Genomic DNA, 21,437 nt, shown 5'->3' with positions numbered 1-21,437 from the left:
TCAGCCGGTTGGGCTGGTGAAGAAACAGCCAGATGGGCTAATGAAAGAGACAGCTGCAGCCAGGTGGCCTAGCATTGCCTGAAGCACTTGAAGTTGTACATAAAATGTCCCTGAAGTTATTGTTGCTGTCAAATAGGCATCCTATAACCTACTGTCCCCATCCAAGTTGATAACTCCTTAATAAACAACAAAAAACAAAGCTACGGACTGTTTTCTGACTTTGTGTGCCTGTGAAGATTCGGTGTGCCTGGCTGTGCAGGAGTGGGGGATCCCTGTTCATCTGCAGCTCCTATGTGTGGTGTGATACATTACTATTAATATTAACTGCTTTCTGACTGCTCCATAAGAGATTTACTGCTACAGGGTGGCCATTGTGTGCAGAATCATGTATATATACATGATTCTGCAATTCTGAGTAGGGGGGTGCGCAGAAGCCGATCAGTGGGTGGCGGTGCCCGCTATCGAGAAGTCTTCGGGATGTACTGCACATGCACCGTACTGAACAGCACAACAGCTGATTTTACGTGATGGTGAGACAGCGCCTGCGCACAATAGAGGACGGAAGAAATTTTTCTGTCAGATTGTGCCTCACGTTGCCGAGGCGTGTTCATGTTGGCGAGGGGCGGATTTGTACATGTTGGGGTTGGATTGGAAAATTATGGGCAGTGCTGCAAAGATGGGGGTGGATCTTTAAATGCTGCCTCATGTTGGTGAGGATTTGTACATGTCGGGTGCGGATTTTTTAAAGATGGGCACGCCCCGCAAGCATCCAGGAAGGATAGCAGAATAAAATTTGTTTTTGCAGCACGGGCTATCTTTGCGAAATCCGCCTCCATCTTTGCAGCACTGCCCATCATTTAAAAATCCAACCCCAACATGTACAAATCCGCCCTCACCGACATGAACACGCCTCGCCAGCGCCAGGCACAATCTGACGTCGGCTATTGTACGCAGGTGCCATCTTGCCATCACAACAGCTGATTGTTGTGCTGTTCCGTACAGCGCATGCTCGGCGCATGCGCAGGACATCCCAGGCACTTCTCGATAGCAGCCACTATCTGATAGAACACCGGCTATAACTTTTGCGCAAACCAGTCAATATATGCTCTTTGGGATTCTTTTTACCAAAACATACTGTATGTAGCAGAATATACAGTATATTGACCTAAATTTATAAAGAAATTCGATTTTTTTACATTTTTTATTGGATATGTTTTATAGGAGAAAGTAAAAAATATAGTTATTTTTTGTTCAAAGCTGGCAGTCTTATTTTCGTTTATAGCGCAAAAAATAAAAAAACCTAGAGCTAATCAAATACCACCAAAAGAAAGCTCTATTTGTGGGGAAAAAATTATCATAATATTATTTATAGATGTGTTTATTGTATTCATTCACTATTATTATTATTATTATTATTAAGTATTATTATTTACAGGTGTGTATACTGTGCTGGTGCACTATTATTATTATAATTGTATTTGTATTTACAGATGTAGTATGTATATTGTGTTCATGCATTATTATTACTGTTATAATAATAATAATTATTTGCAAATATGTATATTGTGTTCATGCACTAATATTATGAATACAGGCATACCCCACTTTTAAGTACACAATGGGACCAGAGCATGTGTGTAAAACGAAAATGTACTTAAAGGGGTGTTCCGGGCAATACTTTTTTTTTTTTTTTAAAGTCAGCAGCGCAAACACTGTAGCTGCTGACTTTTAATAAGGACACTTACCTGTTTACCTGTCCAACGATCCCGCGATGTTGGCCACCCCGAGGCCGATCCATCCATCGGATTGGCTGCCGGCGCCTCCATCCTAACGAAGGGTAACGGGCAGTGGAGCCGCTGCCCGTTTCCTACTGCACATGCGCAAGTCGCGTGACGCTTTGTGAATGGCCCCATTGTTTTCTGGGACACACACATGTCCCAGGAGGCAACGGGGCCGCTCACCGTAGAGGAGGAAGTGCCGCGGAATAGGAAGAGGCAGATTAGGAAGACTGCCTGGCAACAGCATTTCAGGTAAGTGAACAAAAATTTTGAATTTTTTTAATTCTATTAATACATTTTTTTTTTGAGTGGCCCTCCACTTTAAAGTGAAGCAATACCTTTTTTCACTTCTGGAGGGTCAGAGGCTGTAGTGGGGGGCTCAGGGCACATAGTGGAGGACCATGGGCTGTAGTGGTGGTGGGCGGGGGGGGGGGGGGTGGATCAGGGAGTGAAGTTTATAGTACTGTACAATAATCCACTTAAGTTTAGGCAGCAACTCTGGGCTGGCTGACGGGTAACTCTGGGCTGGCTGGTGGACATGGCTGGCAAGCAACTCTGGGCTGGCTGGCGGGCATGGCTGGTGGGCAATTCTGGGCTGGCTGGCGGGCATGGCTAGTGGGCAACTCTGGGCTGGCTGGTGGGTAACTCTGGGCTGGCGGGTGGACATAGCTGGCGGGCAACTCTGGGCTGGCGGGAACTTTGCCTCTTCACTTGTGGCCTCTTCACTAGCGACAACTCTGAGCGGCAGCTCCGCCTCTTCCAGGCCATGCTGCAGCTGCGTGGTGTGGGATGTCTGTACTTGCGATGTACTTTATGTAGACATCTGCAGGTATGTCCGTACTTGCGAGTGTATGTAAAGTGAGTGTACTTAAAACAGGGTATGCTGTAGAGTATTAATAGAGTATTAAACTAAAGATGTGTATATTGTGTTGATGCACTGTTGTTATTATTATTATTATTATTATTAATAATAATAATAATAATAATAAATATTATTATATTTTACAGATATGTATATTGTGTTCATAAACTATTATTATTTACAGATATGTATATTGTGTTCATGCACTATTATTATTATTCTTATTATTCTTTACAGACATGTATATTGTGTTCATGCACTATTATTATTATTATTATTATATTATTCTTTACAGATATGTATATTGTTTTCAAGCACTATTATTATTATTATATTATTCTTTACAGATGTTTATATTGTGTTGATGCAATATTAATATTATTATATTATTCTTTACAGATATGTATATTGCGTTGATTTGCTGTTATTATTATATTATTATTTATAGATATGTATATTGTTTTCATGCACTATTATTTTTATTATTCTTTACAGATATGTATATTGTGTCAATGTACTATTATTATTATTATATTAATATTATTCTTTACAGATATATATATTGTTTTAAAGTACTATTATTATTATTATTCTGTACAGACATGTATATTGTTTTCATGCACTATTATTATTCTTCATCTTTACAGATATATATATATATATATATATATATATATATATATATATATATATATATATTGTTTTCAAGCACTATTATTATTATTATTATTCTGTACAGACATGTATATTGTTTTCATGCACTATTATTATTCTTCATCTTTACAGATATATATATATATATATATATATATATATATATATATATATATATATATATTGTTTTCAAGCACTATTATTATTATTATTATTCTGTACAGACATGTATATTGTTTTCATGCACTATTATTATTCTTCATCTTTACAGATATACATATATTGTTTTCAAGCACTATTATTATTATTATTATTCTGTACAGACATGTATATTGTTTCCATGCACTATTATGATATTACTGTGTACAGATGTGTGTATTGTTGTTCCTGTGGATCCCTCCAGTGCAGGATGATGTGTGTCCATGTGCAGCAGGCAGTCTTCCTTCTCCCCCCTGTCCATAGAAGGAGGGGATGGAGGAGGAGGAGGAGAAGGAGGAGGTGGAGGCTCAGTCTCTGGATGGGAGGGAGGTGGAGGCTCAGTCTCTGGATGGGAGGTGGAGGTTCTCTCTCTGGCTATGCTCTCACACGGATGCTTGGTGCAGGATCGGCCCCGTCTGTGCTGTGAGATCGGCTGTGTTGGCCTGTGAATATCGGCCGATCTCCGTCGGATCTTATCTGTGGTCACCATGTGGCTCTCCCGGGACACTCCCTGCGCTCCAGTCCTGCACTGCCAGCTCGGTGCCCGGTGAGGGGGGACAATGAGCAGCGAGCAAGAGCCAGAGTGAGTAGCACCTGTATGGAGGGGGCCCCATAGGATAGGGGCCCTTCATGTGTGCAGGTTGGGTGGCTGTACATTGTGTGTGTGGTGTCCCCATTGTACAATGTCCCCTGGGCATGGCTGTGACATGGGAACCATGTGGGACAAAGCCTGGCATCTGTGACACTGCAGAATGGGTTTGGGCTGTCAGTGATTGGCTGGGCCTGGCCAGGTGTGGACAGGTGTGGGGGTCATGTGATGGTGGTGTGCCCCCCACTCTGGGCTTGGTACTGGTGCATAGGGCATGGTGGTGGTTGTGTTGCCTGGCAGATGATTGGTGATATCTCAGGAGGGTTTGAGTTTGGGGGTTACACTTCCCAAGATGATTCACAAGAGATCTTCACCCCCTCCATGGACTGTCAGATTCTGTACACTGGGGGGGCGGTGGGTGAATCACCACACATTCTACCATGTTGGCAGGGATCAGATGGTACACCGCTGGCTAGGATTTCTACCAGTCATCACGTTATTGGACTGCAATGTATTTATTCTGGGTGCAGGTGATGGCATGTGCACCCTTAGTGCCAACATATTGCCAAACAAAAGTAGGAACATACAGAAGGGGTACAACACACTGACTATACAATCTGATTGTACAATCTCTTCCAGATCTACAAAGTCTGTGTAGTGCAAGGGCCTGCCTGATCGGCTACAGATTGATCAGATCGTTTAGGTAAATCCTTCTATTACACAGCTTTAGTAAGTAGATTGTATGGTCAGATTGTGTAATGTGTATGCTGAGTATAGGGTCGCCATACACATTACAACCAAACCATACAATCAACTTTAGATTTTCCAAAGCCATGTAGTTTGAGGACCTACATAATTTACCCAATCAGTTTGTATCCAACCAGGCAGGCCCTTCCACTACATAGCTCTTGGTTGTTCTAAAGGAGATTGTAACATCGGGTGGTAGGCCTTAAAGCAGGTTGTACAATCAGATTGCATAGTGTATGGCCAGCTTCAGTCTTATGAACAAAGTGGCATCCATTGGAGGAATACAGAATAGATTCAGATTCCTGAGGACCAGCATTGGTCTCTAGGCCTGAAATTGACCAAATTGTATCACATACCCTGTTGGGGACGTCACACACTGTGCAATGATTGTGCTGGTGGCCCTAAAGGTTCATATTGTTCAGAGTTTGGGGGGGGGGGGGGGGGGTTATGACTCTCAGGAAAAGCTTGAGTGACACTACCTACCCAACATCAGTCTATAAGTCCTTTCCAGGACTGGCCTATAGGGATCTGTTCTGAGAAGTAAGAGGCACTTCCATGTTCCTGGTGGTCATGTATGTGCAGAGGTTTGATATGAAGTCCTCGGTGATGACTCATCCGGTCATAGCACATCGCCCATGTCGGTTCTTCCCTCCGGTGACATGCAGAACACAGAAGTGATAAGCCTGCCTTCAGGAACCCTTTATCAGAGACTCTTCTCATTCTCATCTGCACATTAAAAAGCCATAGAAATATTGGAGTCATTTCATTGTATATGTAATGGAAGACGTAAAAGTGTGCGCCAAATGTGATCCATTGAAAAAACGTGTATGTAGGCGTCAATGGCTTAGCGATGGCTTTATATATGTTGTGGAATGTATTGGGCTACAGGCAATTTAAAAAATGACACCGTCCATTTCTACCGACAACTGTCCACAATTTCCGGCCATCCTTCAACTATGGCTTACAGTAGCTATGTAAAGGTCCAAGTGGCCTGTAAGGAATCCATTTAGTACCGAGAATAGGCAAGAATAGCAAGCTTTTGGCTTTACAATTGATTTTCTTTATTTTGTTTCGGGTAGAACATTGTGTTTCTTTTTTGCTGTAGTTTGTATTAAAATGTATTCTGTTTATAATATTGTTTGTTATTATCTCATGTTGTGGTGTGTGTCGACTGTATTCTTTATATGTGTTTTTTTATGGTGTGTGTGTGTATAAATATATGTATATCTATATAAATATACATATATATCTATATTGAGCTATACATATATATCTATATATGTATATAGATATAGATCTCTCTCTCTCTCTCTCTGTATGTGTGTGTATATATATATATATATATATATATATATATATAAAACACATATACAGGATACATTTCAACACAACTCATGATATAACCTAAAAATTAACCAGTACACCAAACTCATTTCAACACAAATCACTATATGAAATAACCCTACTGTATAACATATATACAGTATATATATATATATATATATATATATATATATATATATATATATAGATAGATAGATAGATACTCATTCTACAGTAGCTTTATTTTTTATAGTTTTTTTTTTTTTATAGTGGTTTGTGTTGAAATGTGTTTGGTACACTGGTTATTTTTTAGGTTACATTCTGATTTGTGTTGAAATGTATCCTGTATGTGTGTTTTTTTTATTATATAAATATTTATATTCATTCTACAGTAGCTTTATTTGATATAGAGGTTTGTATAGAAATGCATTCTGTACACTGGTTGTTTTTGATTATGATTTGTGTTGTCCTGTATGTGTTTGTTTTTATTTTATATGAAGATTTGTGCTAAAATGTATTTTGTATATTTTATTTTTATATATATATGTGTGTGTGTATATATATATATACATATATTTAAAACTGTTGGTTTTATGCTGTTTTCGTTGAAATATATTTTGTATTCTGTTTTACTTTTTTCTTTTTTTTTACATGGAGTTTTTATGTTGCTGTGGTTGAGTCAGACAGTCCTCAATGCGTTATAGATAATGGATTTGTGCTGGAAATGTCTGTTTGCCTTTTCCTTCCCATGCTTGTCTGTAGACATGAAGCCCTGCGGCTCGTGTAGCCCTGGTGGTGTTTTTCCTCTTTTTGGGTGATCGATGTGTGTTGAGAGCCCCGTGGTGCCTTTTTGCAATGACCTTGCATGTTTGCTTTGTAGAATGTGGGTGCTGTGCCGTGCCCCGTAGTGTTTGTTCTTGGTGTGTTCAGTTCTTTAAGCCGCCATGTTGTGCTGCTGTTTTTGTGAATTGCCCTCATTTGCATAGCAGGATCCCATTCATAAAAGCCTGGCAGGCAATATTACCTTTTACGTGCTGTGACATTGTGAATGGGGGCAACGGCGGGGAATTATGAATAAATTGGGGATAAGGAGGCTGCGGTGACAAGGAAGGAGGAGGTGGGGGGGATTGGGAAGAATGAAAAGAGGTGGGATGGTCTATTCTACTATACAGACATGGGCACCATTGGCACACAATTGTTGCTGCTCACTAACAGCGCCCTTTACACTGGACGCACACTGTGCTCATAATGTGGAATGTGACCGTATTGCAGTTTGTGAATGGCTGTGATTGCATGTTTCCTTTCTGTGTCAGTCTTTCCTGTCTTTGCTCCAAATCTTGCATTCTCTCCCTGCCTTCCTTTGCTTGTCCCCCTCCTCCTCCTCCTCCTCATTCCCGGCCTCTCCCTCCCGCTCTTGTTGACACAGCTATGTGGGAAATATCAGAGCAGGGAGGCTCGGGTGTCATGTGACCTCCCTATTCCATTCATAAAATACCTGTGCCCATTCACTCCGTCACATGCCACAGACACCTGCATTGGGGCACCCATGGCTGCAGCAAAGAAGGGGGGCTTCATAGATACTAGACCCTGAAAGGTGCCAGCCTTCTCACCGATTGCTGCTTTACACTTTTATTAACGAGGACAGATGCCACTGTTCACATGCCGGGGATGAAGGTGTGCTCCACAAATAGAAGCATGCATTGTCGCAGAGAGGTGTTAATCTGCAGAGGGGCGGCTTATGTTGAAACTGGGTGAGCTAAATGACAGGTGGCAAAACAGAGAGCAGGTACCCGGTCTAGGGGAACGAAGGCTTCAGAAACAGCTGGTTAATGGCGGACATACACGCTTCAATAAACCATCAATTTCTTTTACGACCAATTGCTTCCGATAGGAATTACCAAGCTATAGTCTAAAAAAAAAAATGTCATCGATATGCCACACCCAGGGAAGGGGTTTTTGGTCGATAGTTAAGATACAATTATGACTTACGATCGGATGTTATCGATCGCGTCTCATGTTTTCATCATGTTTTCTCATAATCCCAGCCATAAAAACACGATCGTATTCAGGACCAGTCAATCAATCATTTTCTGCACTGGCTGGTCAACTCAGGTTGAGCGTATCTGATCTAAATTGAGTCAAAATTGATCAGAATGGCACATCTGTCAGTTCGTCCCCACGTGCCAGGGTGCTAGGGGTAACCATCCAATCCTTGTCCAAATCTTGGCGCCTTCGCAACATTTCCAGACACCACCAAGCTTCTAATTCACTCCCTAATATATTGTATATATGTAATATATAATTCTATTGTAAAGCGCTGCGTAAACTGTTGGCTCTATATAAATCCTGTATAATAATAATAATAATAATTAGAAGGGAATTTATGGCCGTTTTAGCTTTTAGACTTCTTTGTATGCTTTTAGGCTTTAGTGACAGTAGCATACTAGTATAAGTAGGTTGGACACACTGCTCTAATTTACACCCTAATTATATGCTTTAAGTTATGGCTGTTTTAGCCTAGGTTCACACTGGTGCGGTGTGGGGAACCGCATCTGATTCGTACAGGAATCGCACCGCATTTATGTTCAAATGACATGCTATTCTTTGCAGTTCGATTTGAACTCGTTCATCTTGTAAAGCTCAAAGCGTACCAAAATTGTGCAAGACCCCCCTTTTTTTTTTTTTGGTGCCGCAACAAAATCACATCCCATAGGAGTTCACACCCATGTGATCCATTTCAGGCAATGCAACTGCGTTATGTGAACTGTTTCAGGGTGTTGGTAATTTAAGATTGACACGTGCAGCAGATCATATGAACGCAGTGCAGTGCAGGGAACACACAGGATTCACTGCCTTTCCCACATCGCATTTACACTATATTGTAAGTAAGTAAGTATGGGGGTGCCTGCCTTTACATGCACATGAACTTTAATGGCATCTCAGTCTTAGTCCGTAGGGTTCAATACTGAGTTGGCCCACCCTTTGCAGCTATAACAGCTTAAACTCTTCTGGGAAGGCTGTTCACAAGGTTTAGGAGTGTGTCTATGGCAATGTTTGACCATTCTTCCAGGAGCGCATTTGTGAGGTCAGGCACTGATGTTGGATGAGAAGGTCTGGCTCGCAGTCTCTGCACTAATGTATCCCAAAGGTGTTCTATCAGGTTGAGGTCAGGACTCTGTGCAGGCCAGTCAAGTTCCTCCACCCCAAACTCGCTCATCCATGTCTTTATGGACCTTGCTTTGTGCATAGGTCCAAATCATTTGGTGGAGGGGTGATTAGGGTGTGGGGTTATTTTTCAGGGGTTGGGCTTGGCCCCTTAGTGCCAGTATAGGGAACTCTTAAGGCGTTAGCATACCAAAACATTTTGGAGATGGCCCCTTCCTGTTCCATAACTTTGCACCAGTGCACAAAGCAAGGTCCATAAAGACAGGGATGAATGAGTTTAGGGATGAGGAACTTGGACAACAGTTGTCTAAAGGAGTGTACTAACGGTAAGAATTTAGGACAACAGTCTGTCAACAGACAACCCCCTTCCAACAATTGAACCATGTGTAAGAGGCTTTAGAGGACACAGGGCCACACAATGAGACTGGAAGAGAAAAGGTTTAACCTGAAGCAGCAAAGAGGGTTTTTTACTGTCAGGGCGATAAGGAGGTGGAAGTCTCTTCCACAATTGGTGGTGTCAGAGGGGAGTATTGATATTTTTAAAAGACTCTTGGGCGTGCATCATAGTGAACACAATATACAGGGATCTGGGAAATGATTATCGACACTGACACACATACACCAACACAGGTTGAACTGGATGGACTATTGTCCTTATTCAACCTTACCTACTATGTGACTTTATACTCGTACCTCCCAAAATTTTGAGATGGTAATGAGGGACACCTACTAGCAAATGTATGTAGGCATAGGACACGCCCCCCCCGCCTCCACCCCTTAAAGGAAAATTAACTAAAAATAAAGGTTAATTAAATCCACAAAGGACTTTTTTTTACCACTAGTATTTCTTTATATTGGCTTTTAAAATTTACAAGTGCAGCAATTTATAATTTGGATGAAAGGTATTGCGCTTGGAAACACTTTCTGAAAGATAAAAAGTGCATTTTATATACAACTATATAGATCAGACCAAAATGAGGGGGGCTCCAAATCAGGCACAGTCCCTCAAATTCAGGGACATTTGGGAGCTATGTACTGTATATGTAAAAGCAGGTGTCCCAATACTTTTGACAATATAGTGTATGTGAACTGTGGCTTAATCAGACATAAGTGAAACAGGTTTTATAACTGCTAACTATGTCAGCTATGCCGTATGATGGCCGTACACATTGATCAGAAATGATCAATTTGTTTGAATCACACATCAATCCGATTAATGTGTATGGCCACCAACAGTTCTAAAAGCTGTTTCACTTATGTCTGAATAAAATGGCCATATATATGTGCAGTCTGGCTGCTCATAGACATGTATGCTCAGCCGGCATGTGTACACATTTGAAAAAGGTAGAGCGCCGGCTAACATCTGGAGGGATTATCATTATTACTACAGGTATTTACATAGCACTTTACAACACTGTAAATTCACATCAGTCCCTGCCCACCAGGAGTTTACAATCTAAGGTCCCTACTACACATGCATATGTACACTGGCCAATTTACACAGGAGTCAGTTAACCTATAAGCATTATTATTATTATTATTATAATACAGGATTTATATAGCGCCAACAGTTTACGTAGCGCTTTACAACTTGAGGGTAGACAGTACAAATACAATACACTTTAATACAGTAGGAATCAGAAGGCCTTGCTCCTTAGCGCTTACAATCTTATGCCGCTTAAACACGATCGGAATTTTGGTTGGAAAAAGCTCTGATGGTTTTCCTGACGGAATTCCTATGGGATTTCGCTCAGGCTGTCTTGCTTACACACGGTCACACCAAATTCTGACCGCCAAGAACGCGGTGACGTACAACATGTACGACGGGACTAGAAAAAGTAAGTTCAATAGCCAGTAGCCAATAGCTTCCGTCTCGTAGTTGAATCTGAGCATGCATGAGTTTTTGCACGTCGGAATTGCATACACATGATTCCGATAGAAAGTTTTTCCGTTGGGAAAATTGAGAACACGCTATAAATTTTTTGCTGGCGGGAATTCGGACAACTAAATTCCGATGGAGCCTACACACGGTCGCATTTTCCGATGAAAAGCTCTTATCTGTCTTTTTCTGGCCGGAATTCCGATCGTGTGTAAGCGGCATTAGAGCTAGTATGAGAGGAAACCCAAGTACACAGAGGAATCTTCAACACACACAAGGAGAACATGCAAACTCCATGCAGATAGTGTCCTGGTTGGGTTCAAACTGAGGACCCCAGTGCTGCAAGGCACAAATACTAACCACTAAACCACTCTGCTGCCATAGTGATTGAAAATATCAGATGTATCTCATGAAGATTTAATCATTAATTGATTTACATAAAGTACACACCGCTTCCTGCTCATAAGTGTATATTTGCATTCCTGTATAGATCCAATGATATCTGCAGATTTATTTATTATAGGCATTTATATAGTGCTGACAATTGACACAGCTTGTTACATATTGTACATTCACATCAGTCTCTGCCTTCAAGGAGCTTGCAATCTAACATCCCTATCTCACTTACAAACATACACATAATAGACAGGAGCCAATTAAACGACCAGCATGTCTTTGGCGTGTGGGAGGAAACCCACGCATGCACGCACAGGGAGAACATGTAAACTCCATGCAGGTAGTACACTGGTTGGGACTTGAATGAAGGATTGTTATAGTGCAAGGGGCAGGCGTTCTGACCTCCAAGCCACCGTGCTGCCCAGATAACGTAAAATTGCATTACACATAACAAGGATATTCTTAAAGTGTGTTAACATAGCATAACTAAATACAACACAAGAGACTTGTGTAAAGGATTAACACATCAGCAGAATGCTAAATACTTGCAAAATGAGAAGGGAACCTGAGCGAAACATTTTGGGGGAAAAAAAATCCCTCCTTTTCTTTAGGAGTTCCCACCTAATTTGGAGGCTGGAAGGGTCACCTACTGTATAAAGTGCGTTATCTTGCTCGTGTTTTGTGGCACACGCTTGAAATGCCACAGTGATACAGTAGAGCGGTGATTGGATGATTTCACACCTAATCAATCTCTTTTAAATATTTTTTTAATGTTTTCAAGCGAAGAACAAGACAGAATGCAGTGCGGTACAAGACGAGTTGTAGATGGTATGCACACATATCTTTGAAGGCATATGAAAACAGATATACACATTTATACACATTTACACATATATACACATTTGTTGTTTTCTGGGCTCAGTGAGACAGACACTAACCCAGGTATGCATCATTATTGAATTGTGTGACCCAGAGGACCAAAGTCAAAAAAGAATAGCTAGGGAGGAGAACCAATAGAAAGGAGTACAAGCATAGAGGGAAAGCAGGGGAGATGGGATACGGGGAGGAAGGTGTTACCCGTGGCCTCCTTCCCAGGAAACGACTCTACAATGTGATTATCTCTTCAAAGGCCTCCAGTTTATCTTTTGCTATGGTAATGAGTTTCCCATTGACCATGGTCCATGATGATCTATGTTTAACTTACACAAGGGCTATGGTTCCAATCCATCTCCTTTCCCGAAGAGCAGTTGGCTTAGTGTCTTAGACAAGAATTGGTCATCCGGTCTTCCTGAAATTTAAATTTCATACTTATGACCATCATGTCATTAGCATTATCACTAAATTGATTACTTTTCAATCTAGCCTGCGTTCATCAAAAGTACCCAATCAGGTCGGGGGAAGCCTCTACTTTTTTAAATTCTACTGATCCTGATTAGGTATTTGAAGTGAACACAAGCTATATGAAAGGGTTTATCATCTAAAAAAAAAAAAAAGTTCCTTGCTATCCTATACAAGGAACACTTGTATAGGATAGCAAGGAAGTATGTATAAAATTTGAAAATGTGTAAAAAAAAAAAATCGGACATGGTATTTGCAGTAACTTTCCTGCCTGCTGGACACCTTTTACAACACATAGTAAAATATGTTTAGACAAAACACTTTTTGTGAAGAGAGAAGGTGGTACATACTGGTGCACAGTATAAGCTATTTTGGTACAGTTGTAGGCCGGTGACCATTTACTGGATATAAGTCATTAATAAATAGCAGATCCGAAAAGCTGAAAGTGTTTGCCAACTTGCTGTGCTTTCTTGGCTGATTAGGGGACAGTTAAGCCTGCATTGGCTTTCCCTGCTTAATGGAAATTATGGGTAGATCAGTAAGCACTGGGCATGTGTACATCTATGTATTTTAACAGGAGGAGCTCCAACAGGAACATATGTTGGTCTGGTGACACTAGGACCAGTGTGGTGGTGATCAGGAGTGCTGTTGCTGGCTTACACTGGTCTGATGACACTGGGACCGGTGGGGTGGTGATCTGGAACATTGTTTTTGGTTTACTCTAGTCTAGTGACACTGGGACTGGTGTGGTGGTTAACAGGAACACTGTTGCTGTCTTACACTGGTCTGGTGACACAGGCACTGGTGTGGCGGTGATCAGGAACACTGTTGCTGTCTTACACTGGTCTGGTGACACAGGCACTGGTGTGGCGGTGATCAGGAACACTGTTGCTGTCTTACACTGGTCTGGTGATACTGGCACTGGTGTGGTAGTGATCAGGAACACTGTTGCTGTCTTACACTGGTCTGGTGACACTGGCACTGGTGTGGTGGTTAACGGGAACACTGTTGCTGTCTTACACTGGTGTGGTGATACTGGCACTGGTGTGGTGGTGATCAGAAACACTGTTGCTGTCTTACAGTGGTCTGGTGATACTGGCACTGGTGTGGTAGTGATCAGGAACACTGTTTCTGGCTTACACTGGTCTGGTGATACTGGCACTGGTGTGGCAGCGATCATTAAACCTGTTGCTGGCTTACATTGGTCTGGTGAGGTGGCGATCATCATGGCCAACGTTCTAGCTATTCACATAGTCTGCTATCTGTTTTGTTTAGTGAAAACACTAACATTCATATCTTACCCTCTTTACTTGCCTTACCAGCTACAATTAAATCAATGGGTGGCCCTGTCAGCCATATCCCACTCAACATCCCTGGACTGAATCAGACCAATCAGAAAGCAGTCAATGTTTGTCTATTTTGGCAGCCGCCTGGATCAGCTATCAAAATACAATAGCCACAGCGCTAGATTCCTCCATCCCTGCTGTATAGCATAGATGACATATTTGTTCCTCCATATAATAGTGTATGGTCAGCTTAATTTTTTTTTTTTTTTTTTTTTTTATAAATTTTTTCATATAATTGGGCAGTTTATAAGAGGGGAACCTTTCTGTCATTGCTGCATAATGAAATTGTGTAACATTGATTCCATAATCTTTCAGCAATTTGTCATTTTGAGTGTGGGTAGTTGGCTCAGGTGGCAGCTGTTTTATCTGTGGTGAAACCCCCGCTGCCATGGCCGGGTGCTCTGTGATCCTCCTCAGTATGATCCTCAATGCTGTAATGGCAAAAGGAAAAAATTGACAAATTGGCTCATCGGTGTAAAAATCAACGCTAATGAATTCCATCAAACTAAAGATAATCATACGATAGTAGAATTTAGTTTGACATTTTTAGTTTTAGGAACATTTGATTTTCTAATCATTGGTGGGGTAACGTTGACATTTGTTTTCGATTGCAATGATGAGAAAATTCAAAGGAGCAGAATGGAAATTTTTTCTTGAACAGACAATTTTCTAGCAGTTCATATGTTTTTTGTTCAAGAAAGTCTATTCATTCCACAATGGAATGTGGACATCTCCTAATGATCTCCCGCGGCCGGCCGGGTCCTCTCTCATAGTTTCCAATGGGAAGGGAACTCATTGGGGTGGTGTGGAGACCAGTGCCTAGGAAGATAACAATTAGGGGGAAATGTCTGGTCCCCAGGGCAGGAAATGAACTTGGCTTATAAATTAAACGGTGACTCTGATCACTTCCACTACAGGATGGATTAAGCCTAGTACACACGGGTTGAATGTCGGGTGGCATCAGCTGGTTTAATAGAAACTGGCCCTTGTGTACGGCAGGCAGTTTGACTGAAAAAGTTGATGCACGATGTACTATTTCAATAGAATTTTTGCCTGAAGTTGGGCTTTAAAGCAGGACTAACCTTAACTAGCGAAAACCTGTGAACAGACAGCTCTTTATTGCACAGGAGACATACTGTGGGGGAGATTTACTAAAACTGGTGCATTCAGTATCTGGTGCAGCTGTGTATAGTAGCCAATCAGCTTCTAACTTCAGCTTGTTAATTTAGGCTTTGGCAATAAAACCTGGAAGCCGATTGGTTTCTATGCAGAGCTGCACCAGATTTTACACTCTTCAGTTTTAATAAATCAACCCCAACGTCTTTTCTGCAGTAGCAAACCATAACTTACCTGTCTGCTCGAAATCTTGTATTGAATGTAAAGTTGCATTCCCATCACACTCTGGCCATGCTGGAATTACTGACTTCTGTGCGCATGCGCGGGATGATATCTTTCCGACTGGCCAATCAAGAGGCTAGAAGCTCAGTAGCTGGAGAGAAAATGACAGCAGCTGGCAAAGGATGTGACTGCTGCATCGGTGGAAGGTGGAGGTTTGTATTTTTGAGAGTTAAAGAGGAGGGCCGTTTAAAAAAAATAAAAAAATAAAAGTCAGCAGCTGCAAACACTGCAGGTGCTGACTTAATAAGCACACTTACCTGTCCAGAGCGCCCGCGATGTCAGCTGCCCGAGGCCGACCCGTCCCTCGGCTCTCGGGTCCCGGCGCTGCCATTCCTTCTAAGCGAAACAGGCAGTGGAGCCTTCGGGCTTCACTGCCTGTTTCCTACTGCGCATGCGCGAGTCACGCAGAGCTTTGTGAATGGAACGCGCTGTGTTCTGGGACACACAGTTCCCAGAACACAGCGCGACCCATTACCCAGAAGACAACGCGACGAGGAGAGAAGAAAGAAGATCTCTGCGGAAGAGGAAGATTAGGATTATGTGCCTAGCAACAGGCATTTCTGGTAAGTAAAAAAAAAATTATTGTTTCATTTTTTTTTTTTTGATTTTTTTGTAATTTTTTATATATTTTTTTTTCAGGGTGGCCCTCCACTTAAAGTTATGCTTTAAAGAGGAAGTAAGCCCTGATGGGTTTTATTTCCTCTTTTTTCCCCTGCAAAGTAAAAGCATAATGGGCTAGTATGCACTCACCTGCGTTCTGCCCCCTGGTGGCCACATCCATCTTCGCCCCCTCTTCCTTCATGGCCATGGACTTCTGCTCTGTGACTGGCTGGAGTCGCATGACATCACTCCCGTGCATGCGTGTGAGAGCCGTCAGTCACAGCACTTGCTAGAAAAGAAACGGCACGGTGTGCTGTTTCTTCACAGTGCATGCGCCGATGACATCATAGGCGCACTACAAGGTAAATATCTCCTAAATGGCGCACGTTTAGGAGATATTTACAGTACCTTTAGGTAAGCCTTATTGCCTTATTATAGGCTTACCTATAGAAGTTGCACAGAGGGGTTTACAACCACTTTAAGTAATACCGACATGTCCACATAGAATGAGATTATCCATCAAAGTGCAAGTGATTCCACTCAGTACACATAAGCAGCTAAGTAATGCTTCGATTCACGTTGTGCCACATTATTAAGAACATGGCCTTACAGTGTTAAAGTTATAACTGAGGAAGAGGTCAGAATGCCTGACACTTTTAGGGCTCGTTCATACTATTATACTGTGTAAGGTTGAAGATAGGGTTGCCACCTGTCCGGGATTCACCTGGACAGTTCGGGTTTGGAATCATGCGTCTGGGTTTCAGACCGCACTTGTATAAGCCAAGAGTGTCTGTTACACTCTCTTTCCAAAGCCAGCACTAACAATACACACACACACACACACACACACACACGGGAAAGGAGATCTACTTCACTTCTTCCCGCCCCTATCCCTCTGTGTCTGCTCATGTCACGTCACATTCGGCTACCCATCACATTTTGCTACCCGCTGGAGTGCGTATGCGTGACGCTGCCAGATGCGTTCCAACACAGGGCCTCTCGCCACACTTCGGGCACAGCCTCTCTTCTCTCTGCATAATTATAACCCAACTCTATGTCCACTTGGATGGTGGAGCTTGAACCTGGACTCAGGGGTGGAACGCATATGGCAATGTCGCGCATGCGCAGTCCAGCGGGTAGCCAAATGTGATGGATCGTCATATGTGACGAAACACCCACACTCCAATCCCCAGTGTGCCTCAGAAAAGGAAAGTAGGTTTCGGAAATTTGAAGTCCAGCAGCCTGAAATACATCTGGATAAGAGGTGCTAACTGCCAAGGGGTGAGTGAGCTCACCATCCATCCCTGTCTGTGACTGTCACCCCCCTTCTCTCTCCTGCCTTTAAGTGAGTACACTAAGGTAAATCTGGGTTCTCAGAGCACCCCTTACATCAGAGTTCACCTTTACACCAGAGGCCGCAGTGTCCCTCCGTTACATCAGAGTACTCAGTGTTCCCCCTTAAATCGGGGTTCCCAGAGCATCCCTTATGTTAGAGTCCCCAAAGTTCTCCCTTACATCAGAGTCCACGGAGTTCCCAGAGCATCCCTTATGTTAGAGTCCGCCGATTTCTCCCTTACATCAGAGTCTGCGGAGCCCCCCCCCACAGTGTAAGGGAACTCTGTGGATTCAGAAGTAGTAGGGGAACTCTGTGGACTCCGGTTTAATGGAGGACTCTTGTGATTAACTTCATATGATTGAAAATTTTATTTAATTGCAAAATATACAGTATGTATAGTTTTTACTGTTGAAAAAAAATGCTGTGTGCCGCTAAAGTGTTGGGGTTTGACTTGAAGAAAAGGTGGGAACCCTAGTTGAAGACGTTGTCTAACTCACCAGGAAGGTGCATTTTTGGCAGCCCACCACAGCAAACATCTGCCAGCAAGGTGCATTGGGGGGCCATTCAGAATGAACAGCACAGCATCGTGGTAAAGTGTATATCGTGAATTACCGCAGCACATTAATGTGAATGGGCCCTCAAAATGATCCAGCAAATGAAATGTGAGATGCATTGCAGGGCCCAGGGAGACGGGATTGTGTAGGAGGCAGAAACTCTCGGGTTGCTATGTGAGGGATTTTAAGCAAGGATCAACTGTTCGCTTAAAGTGGAAAATAGCTTTAAGACATGTCTGCCTATTATTTGTTGATCGGGGCCTGAACTGAAGTCTGTGAGAGATGTCATTTCCTGTTGTTCTTTCCCATGAGGTTGTTGGTTGCATGATTTCCAGCCTTAGGAAGTGCTGAGGGCTGCCTTTTAAAGGAGTCTTGGTGATGGGGAGAGAGAGGAGGCAGTGAGTGTTTGCAATGAGTCACCCTGAGCCTGTGATCCAGTTCCTGAAAACATAGCAGCTGCTGTGAGCTGAGCACAGCCTAACTGCACATGTGTGGGTGGATGGATGTTCTCCCCCATCTGATTACTTGCTCATGTGTTTCTGCTTGTGGGTCAGCCTTTTGATTCATCTTTATTCACTTCGTTAACTCTGCCATTCCCGGGATTGGAAATCATTGCGAAAAAGATGTTCATCGTTATTTTTGGGATGTGAACATTTAAATATTGCTTAAAACTGGTTATACACTCATCTAAACCCCACCAGATCAGGAGAGACCTGCTATATTTAGATCAATGTGTGGCCGTCTTCACTTCAGAAGCCGATCCTTTGATTGACTTCTGTCAAAGGGACAAGCTGAAAAATGTTTTTCCATCAGCAGTTGTGACCAATCTACTGCAGCCCCTAATCAGTGTATTTTGACAGCAGCCGGTCCCAATGTCTGAGTACCAGTTGCGGCTGGTGTGTTTTTTTTTCTGGCATTAACCCCATCGTGGCGAGTGGCAGGCAGCGTGGTGCGGCGGTGTCCTCCCCTTCTGTCAAAGGGACAAGCTGAAAAATGTTTTTCCATCAGTAGTTGTGACCAATCTACTGCAGCCCCTAATCAGTGCATTTGACAGCAGCCGGTCCTAATGTCTGAGTACCAGTCGCGGCTGGTGGTTTATTTGTTTTTTCCGGCACTTACCCCATTGTGGCGAGTGGCAGGCAGCGTGGTGCAGCGGTGTCCTCTCCTTCATTGCAGCCTCCAGCTCCTCCTCTCCTCCTCCTAGGCGTCCAATATTATCGCCTGTCCTTTCAGACAATCGGGAGACCAGTGTCAAACCATGGCTGGTAATTGTATTCAGGCAGCCGCTGCACCCATGGCTGCCTGAATACCAAAAAAGTGATTGTATTTGATAGGATGCAGTCACTGTTAGAAGAAATAGAACACTAATGTACTCCCGCTGTCTCCTAATGCCAGATGCCTGGATGGAAAGGGGTTGTTCATGCTCTGAGCACACTGAAGAAATGACATACAGTGTGCAGTCTCTAGTCAGGGACTGTTGTTGTGGTCACTTGTGGAATAAAGTTTTTTGTACATTGTGATGTCATTGGAGTGAAGCTGTATATCATTTATTCAGAAGGCAATCACTGTTCACCTGGCATTATTTCACCCAGCTTAGTCAATTTTTGGTGCTTGCAGGGTCACCCACTCCCGAATTTCAGCTGATTCCACAGAAGTTGGCTGAAATTTAAACTGTGTATGGCTAGTTTATGTGAGATATTCTGTAAGCCAAAGAAGCTATTGCTTATACTGAAAAGTTGGGTATACACTTATAGATTTTTGGCCAGAGTTCCCCAGGAGAGTTGATACTTGTACCTGGGTCCCACTATTTTCCACTTGTTCTGTGCTGATGGCACTGCTGGACATCTTTCGATGTCGAAGGGAAGTACGCATGATGTGTCCTATATCTGCTGCATTAAAGGGGTTGTAAAAGTTTGCGGTTTTTCACCTTAATGCATCCTATGCATTAAAGCGGAGGTCCACCCTAAAGTGGACCTTCCGCTCATCGGAACCCTCCCCCCCTCCGGCGCCACAATTGGCACCTTTCAGGGGGAGGGGGGTGCAGATACCTGTACAGTACAGGTATCTGCACCCACTTCCGGGATAGCTCTCTGCGGAAAGGGGCGTAGATTAAGCCCCTTTCCGCAAGTGCCCCGCTGCCTGCTGGGAAACACACAGATCCCAGAGGCAGCGGGGACCGTCCTTATTGCGCAGCGCAACTCGCGCATGCGCAGTAGGGAACCGGGAAATGAAGCCGAAAGGCTCCATTTCCTGATTACCATACCCAAGATGGCGGCGGCAGGACCCGAGAGACGATCTAGAGATCGGCTTCGGGTGCCGACATCGCGGGCGCGCTGGACAGGTAAGTGTCACTATTTTAAAAGTCAGCAGCTGCAGTATTTGTAGCTGCTGGCTTTAAAAAAAAAAAAAAAATGCGGAGTCCCGGCGGACTCCTGCTTTAAGGTGAAAAAACATCCGACAATACCAGCCCCCCATTTTACTTACCTGAGCCCGTTCACCTGCTGCGCTCGCCCCTGATGTCCTCTTCGCCGCTCAGTCTGTCCGTCGATTGGCTAGAGTGAATGGATTGAAAGCACAGCAGCCATTGGCTCGCGCTGCTGTCAATCACATCCAATGACGTGGTGCGCCGTGGGGCAGTGAGCGGCTATAACTGCCGGCCGTATCACGGAAGCGTGCCTGCAAGAACTAACCACCATGTGAGAGAGCTCGCATGAAGGTGATTAGTTCTTGCGGAGAGGAGCTGAGACAGCCACCGAGGGACCCCAGTAGACCAGGTTCGGGGCCACTCTGTGCAAAACGAGCTGCACAGTGGAGGTAAGTATAACATGTTTGTTATTTAAAAGAAAAATTGTCTTTACAACCCCTTTAAAGTGGTTTTATACTCTTTTTTTTTACTTTAACCTACAGGAAAGCTTATAATAAGGCTTACCTGTAGGTAAAAAAATATCTCCTAAACCTGTACGGTTTAGGAGATATTCCCCTCGGTATGCGCCGCTGACTGCAGCGGCACATGCGCATAAGGGGATTCTCGGCTGAAAATCCGGCATGCGCGGGAGTGACGATATCACGGCTCCGTTCACTCACAGCGCCGGAGCCGCGATACCCGGAAGACATGCTCCCTCGGCGTGGATCGGGCCAGATGTCGGGACCTCGTTCTAAGGTAAGTATTTCATAATGAGCTAGTATGCGGTGCATACTAGCTCATTATGCCTTTTGCTTTGCAGGTGGTAAAAAAAAAAAAAAACATTAGGGGGTTTACTACCGCTTTAAGTTT

The 21,437-nt window shown here is 43.2% G+C and overlaps 1 protein-coding gene across 1 annotated transcript in view; it reads left to right on the top strand.

The window, feature by feature from the left end:
- The first annotated feature begins 3,833 nt into the window (after window positions 1-3,833).
- Window positions 3,834-21,437, top strand: part of SPRED1 (sprouty related EVH1 domain containing 1) — a 121,747-nt gene continuing 104,143 nt past the window's right edge. Inside the window, exon 1 of the mRNA XM_077464757.1 lies at window positions 3,834-4,075. Coding sequence (XP_077320883.1) covers window positions 4,053-4,075 — 23 coding nt within the window. The 5' untranslated portion in view covers window positions 3,834-4,052. The remainder of the gene's footprint in view (window positions 4,076-21,437) is intronic.

Source organism: Lithobates pipiens, unplaced genomic scaffold, assembly GCF_037356315.1.
Source record: "Lithobates pipiens isolate NorthernLeopardFrog02 unplaced genomic scaffold, aLitPip1_a1.2 Scaffold_30, whole genome shotgun sequence".
NCBI classification, from domain to species: Eukaryota; Metazoa; Chordata; class Amphibia; order Anura; family Ranidae; genus Lithobates; species Lithobates pipiens.
This window is presented reverse-complemented; position numbering and strand designations above follow the sequence as displayed.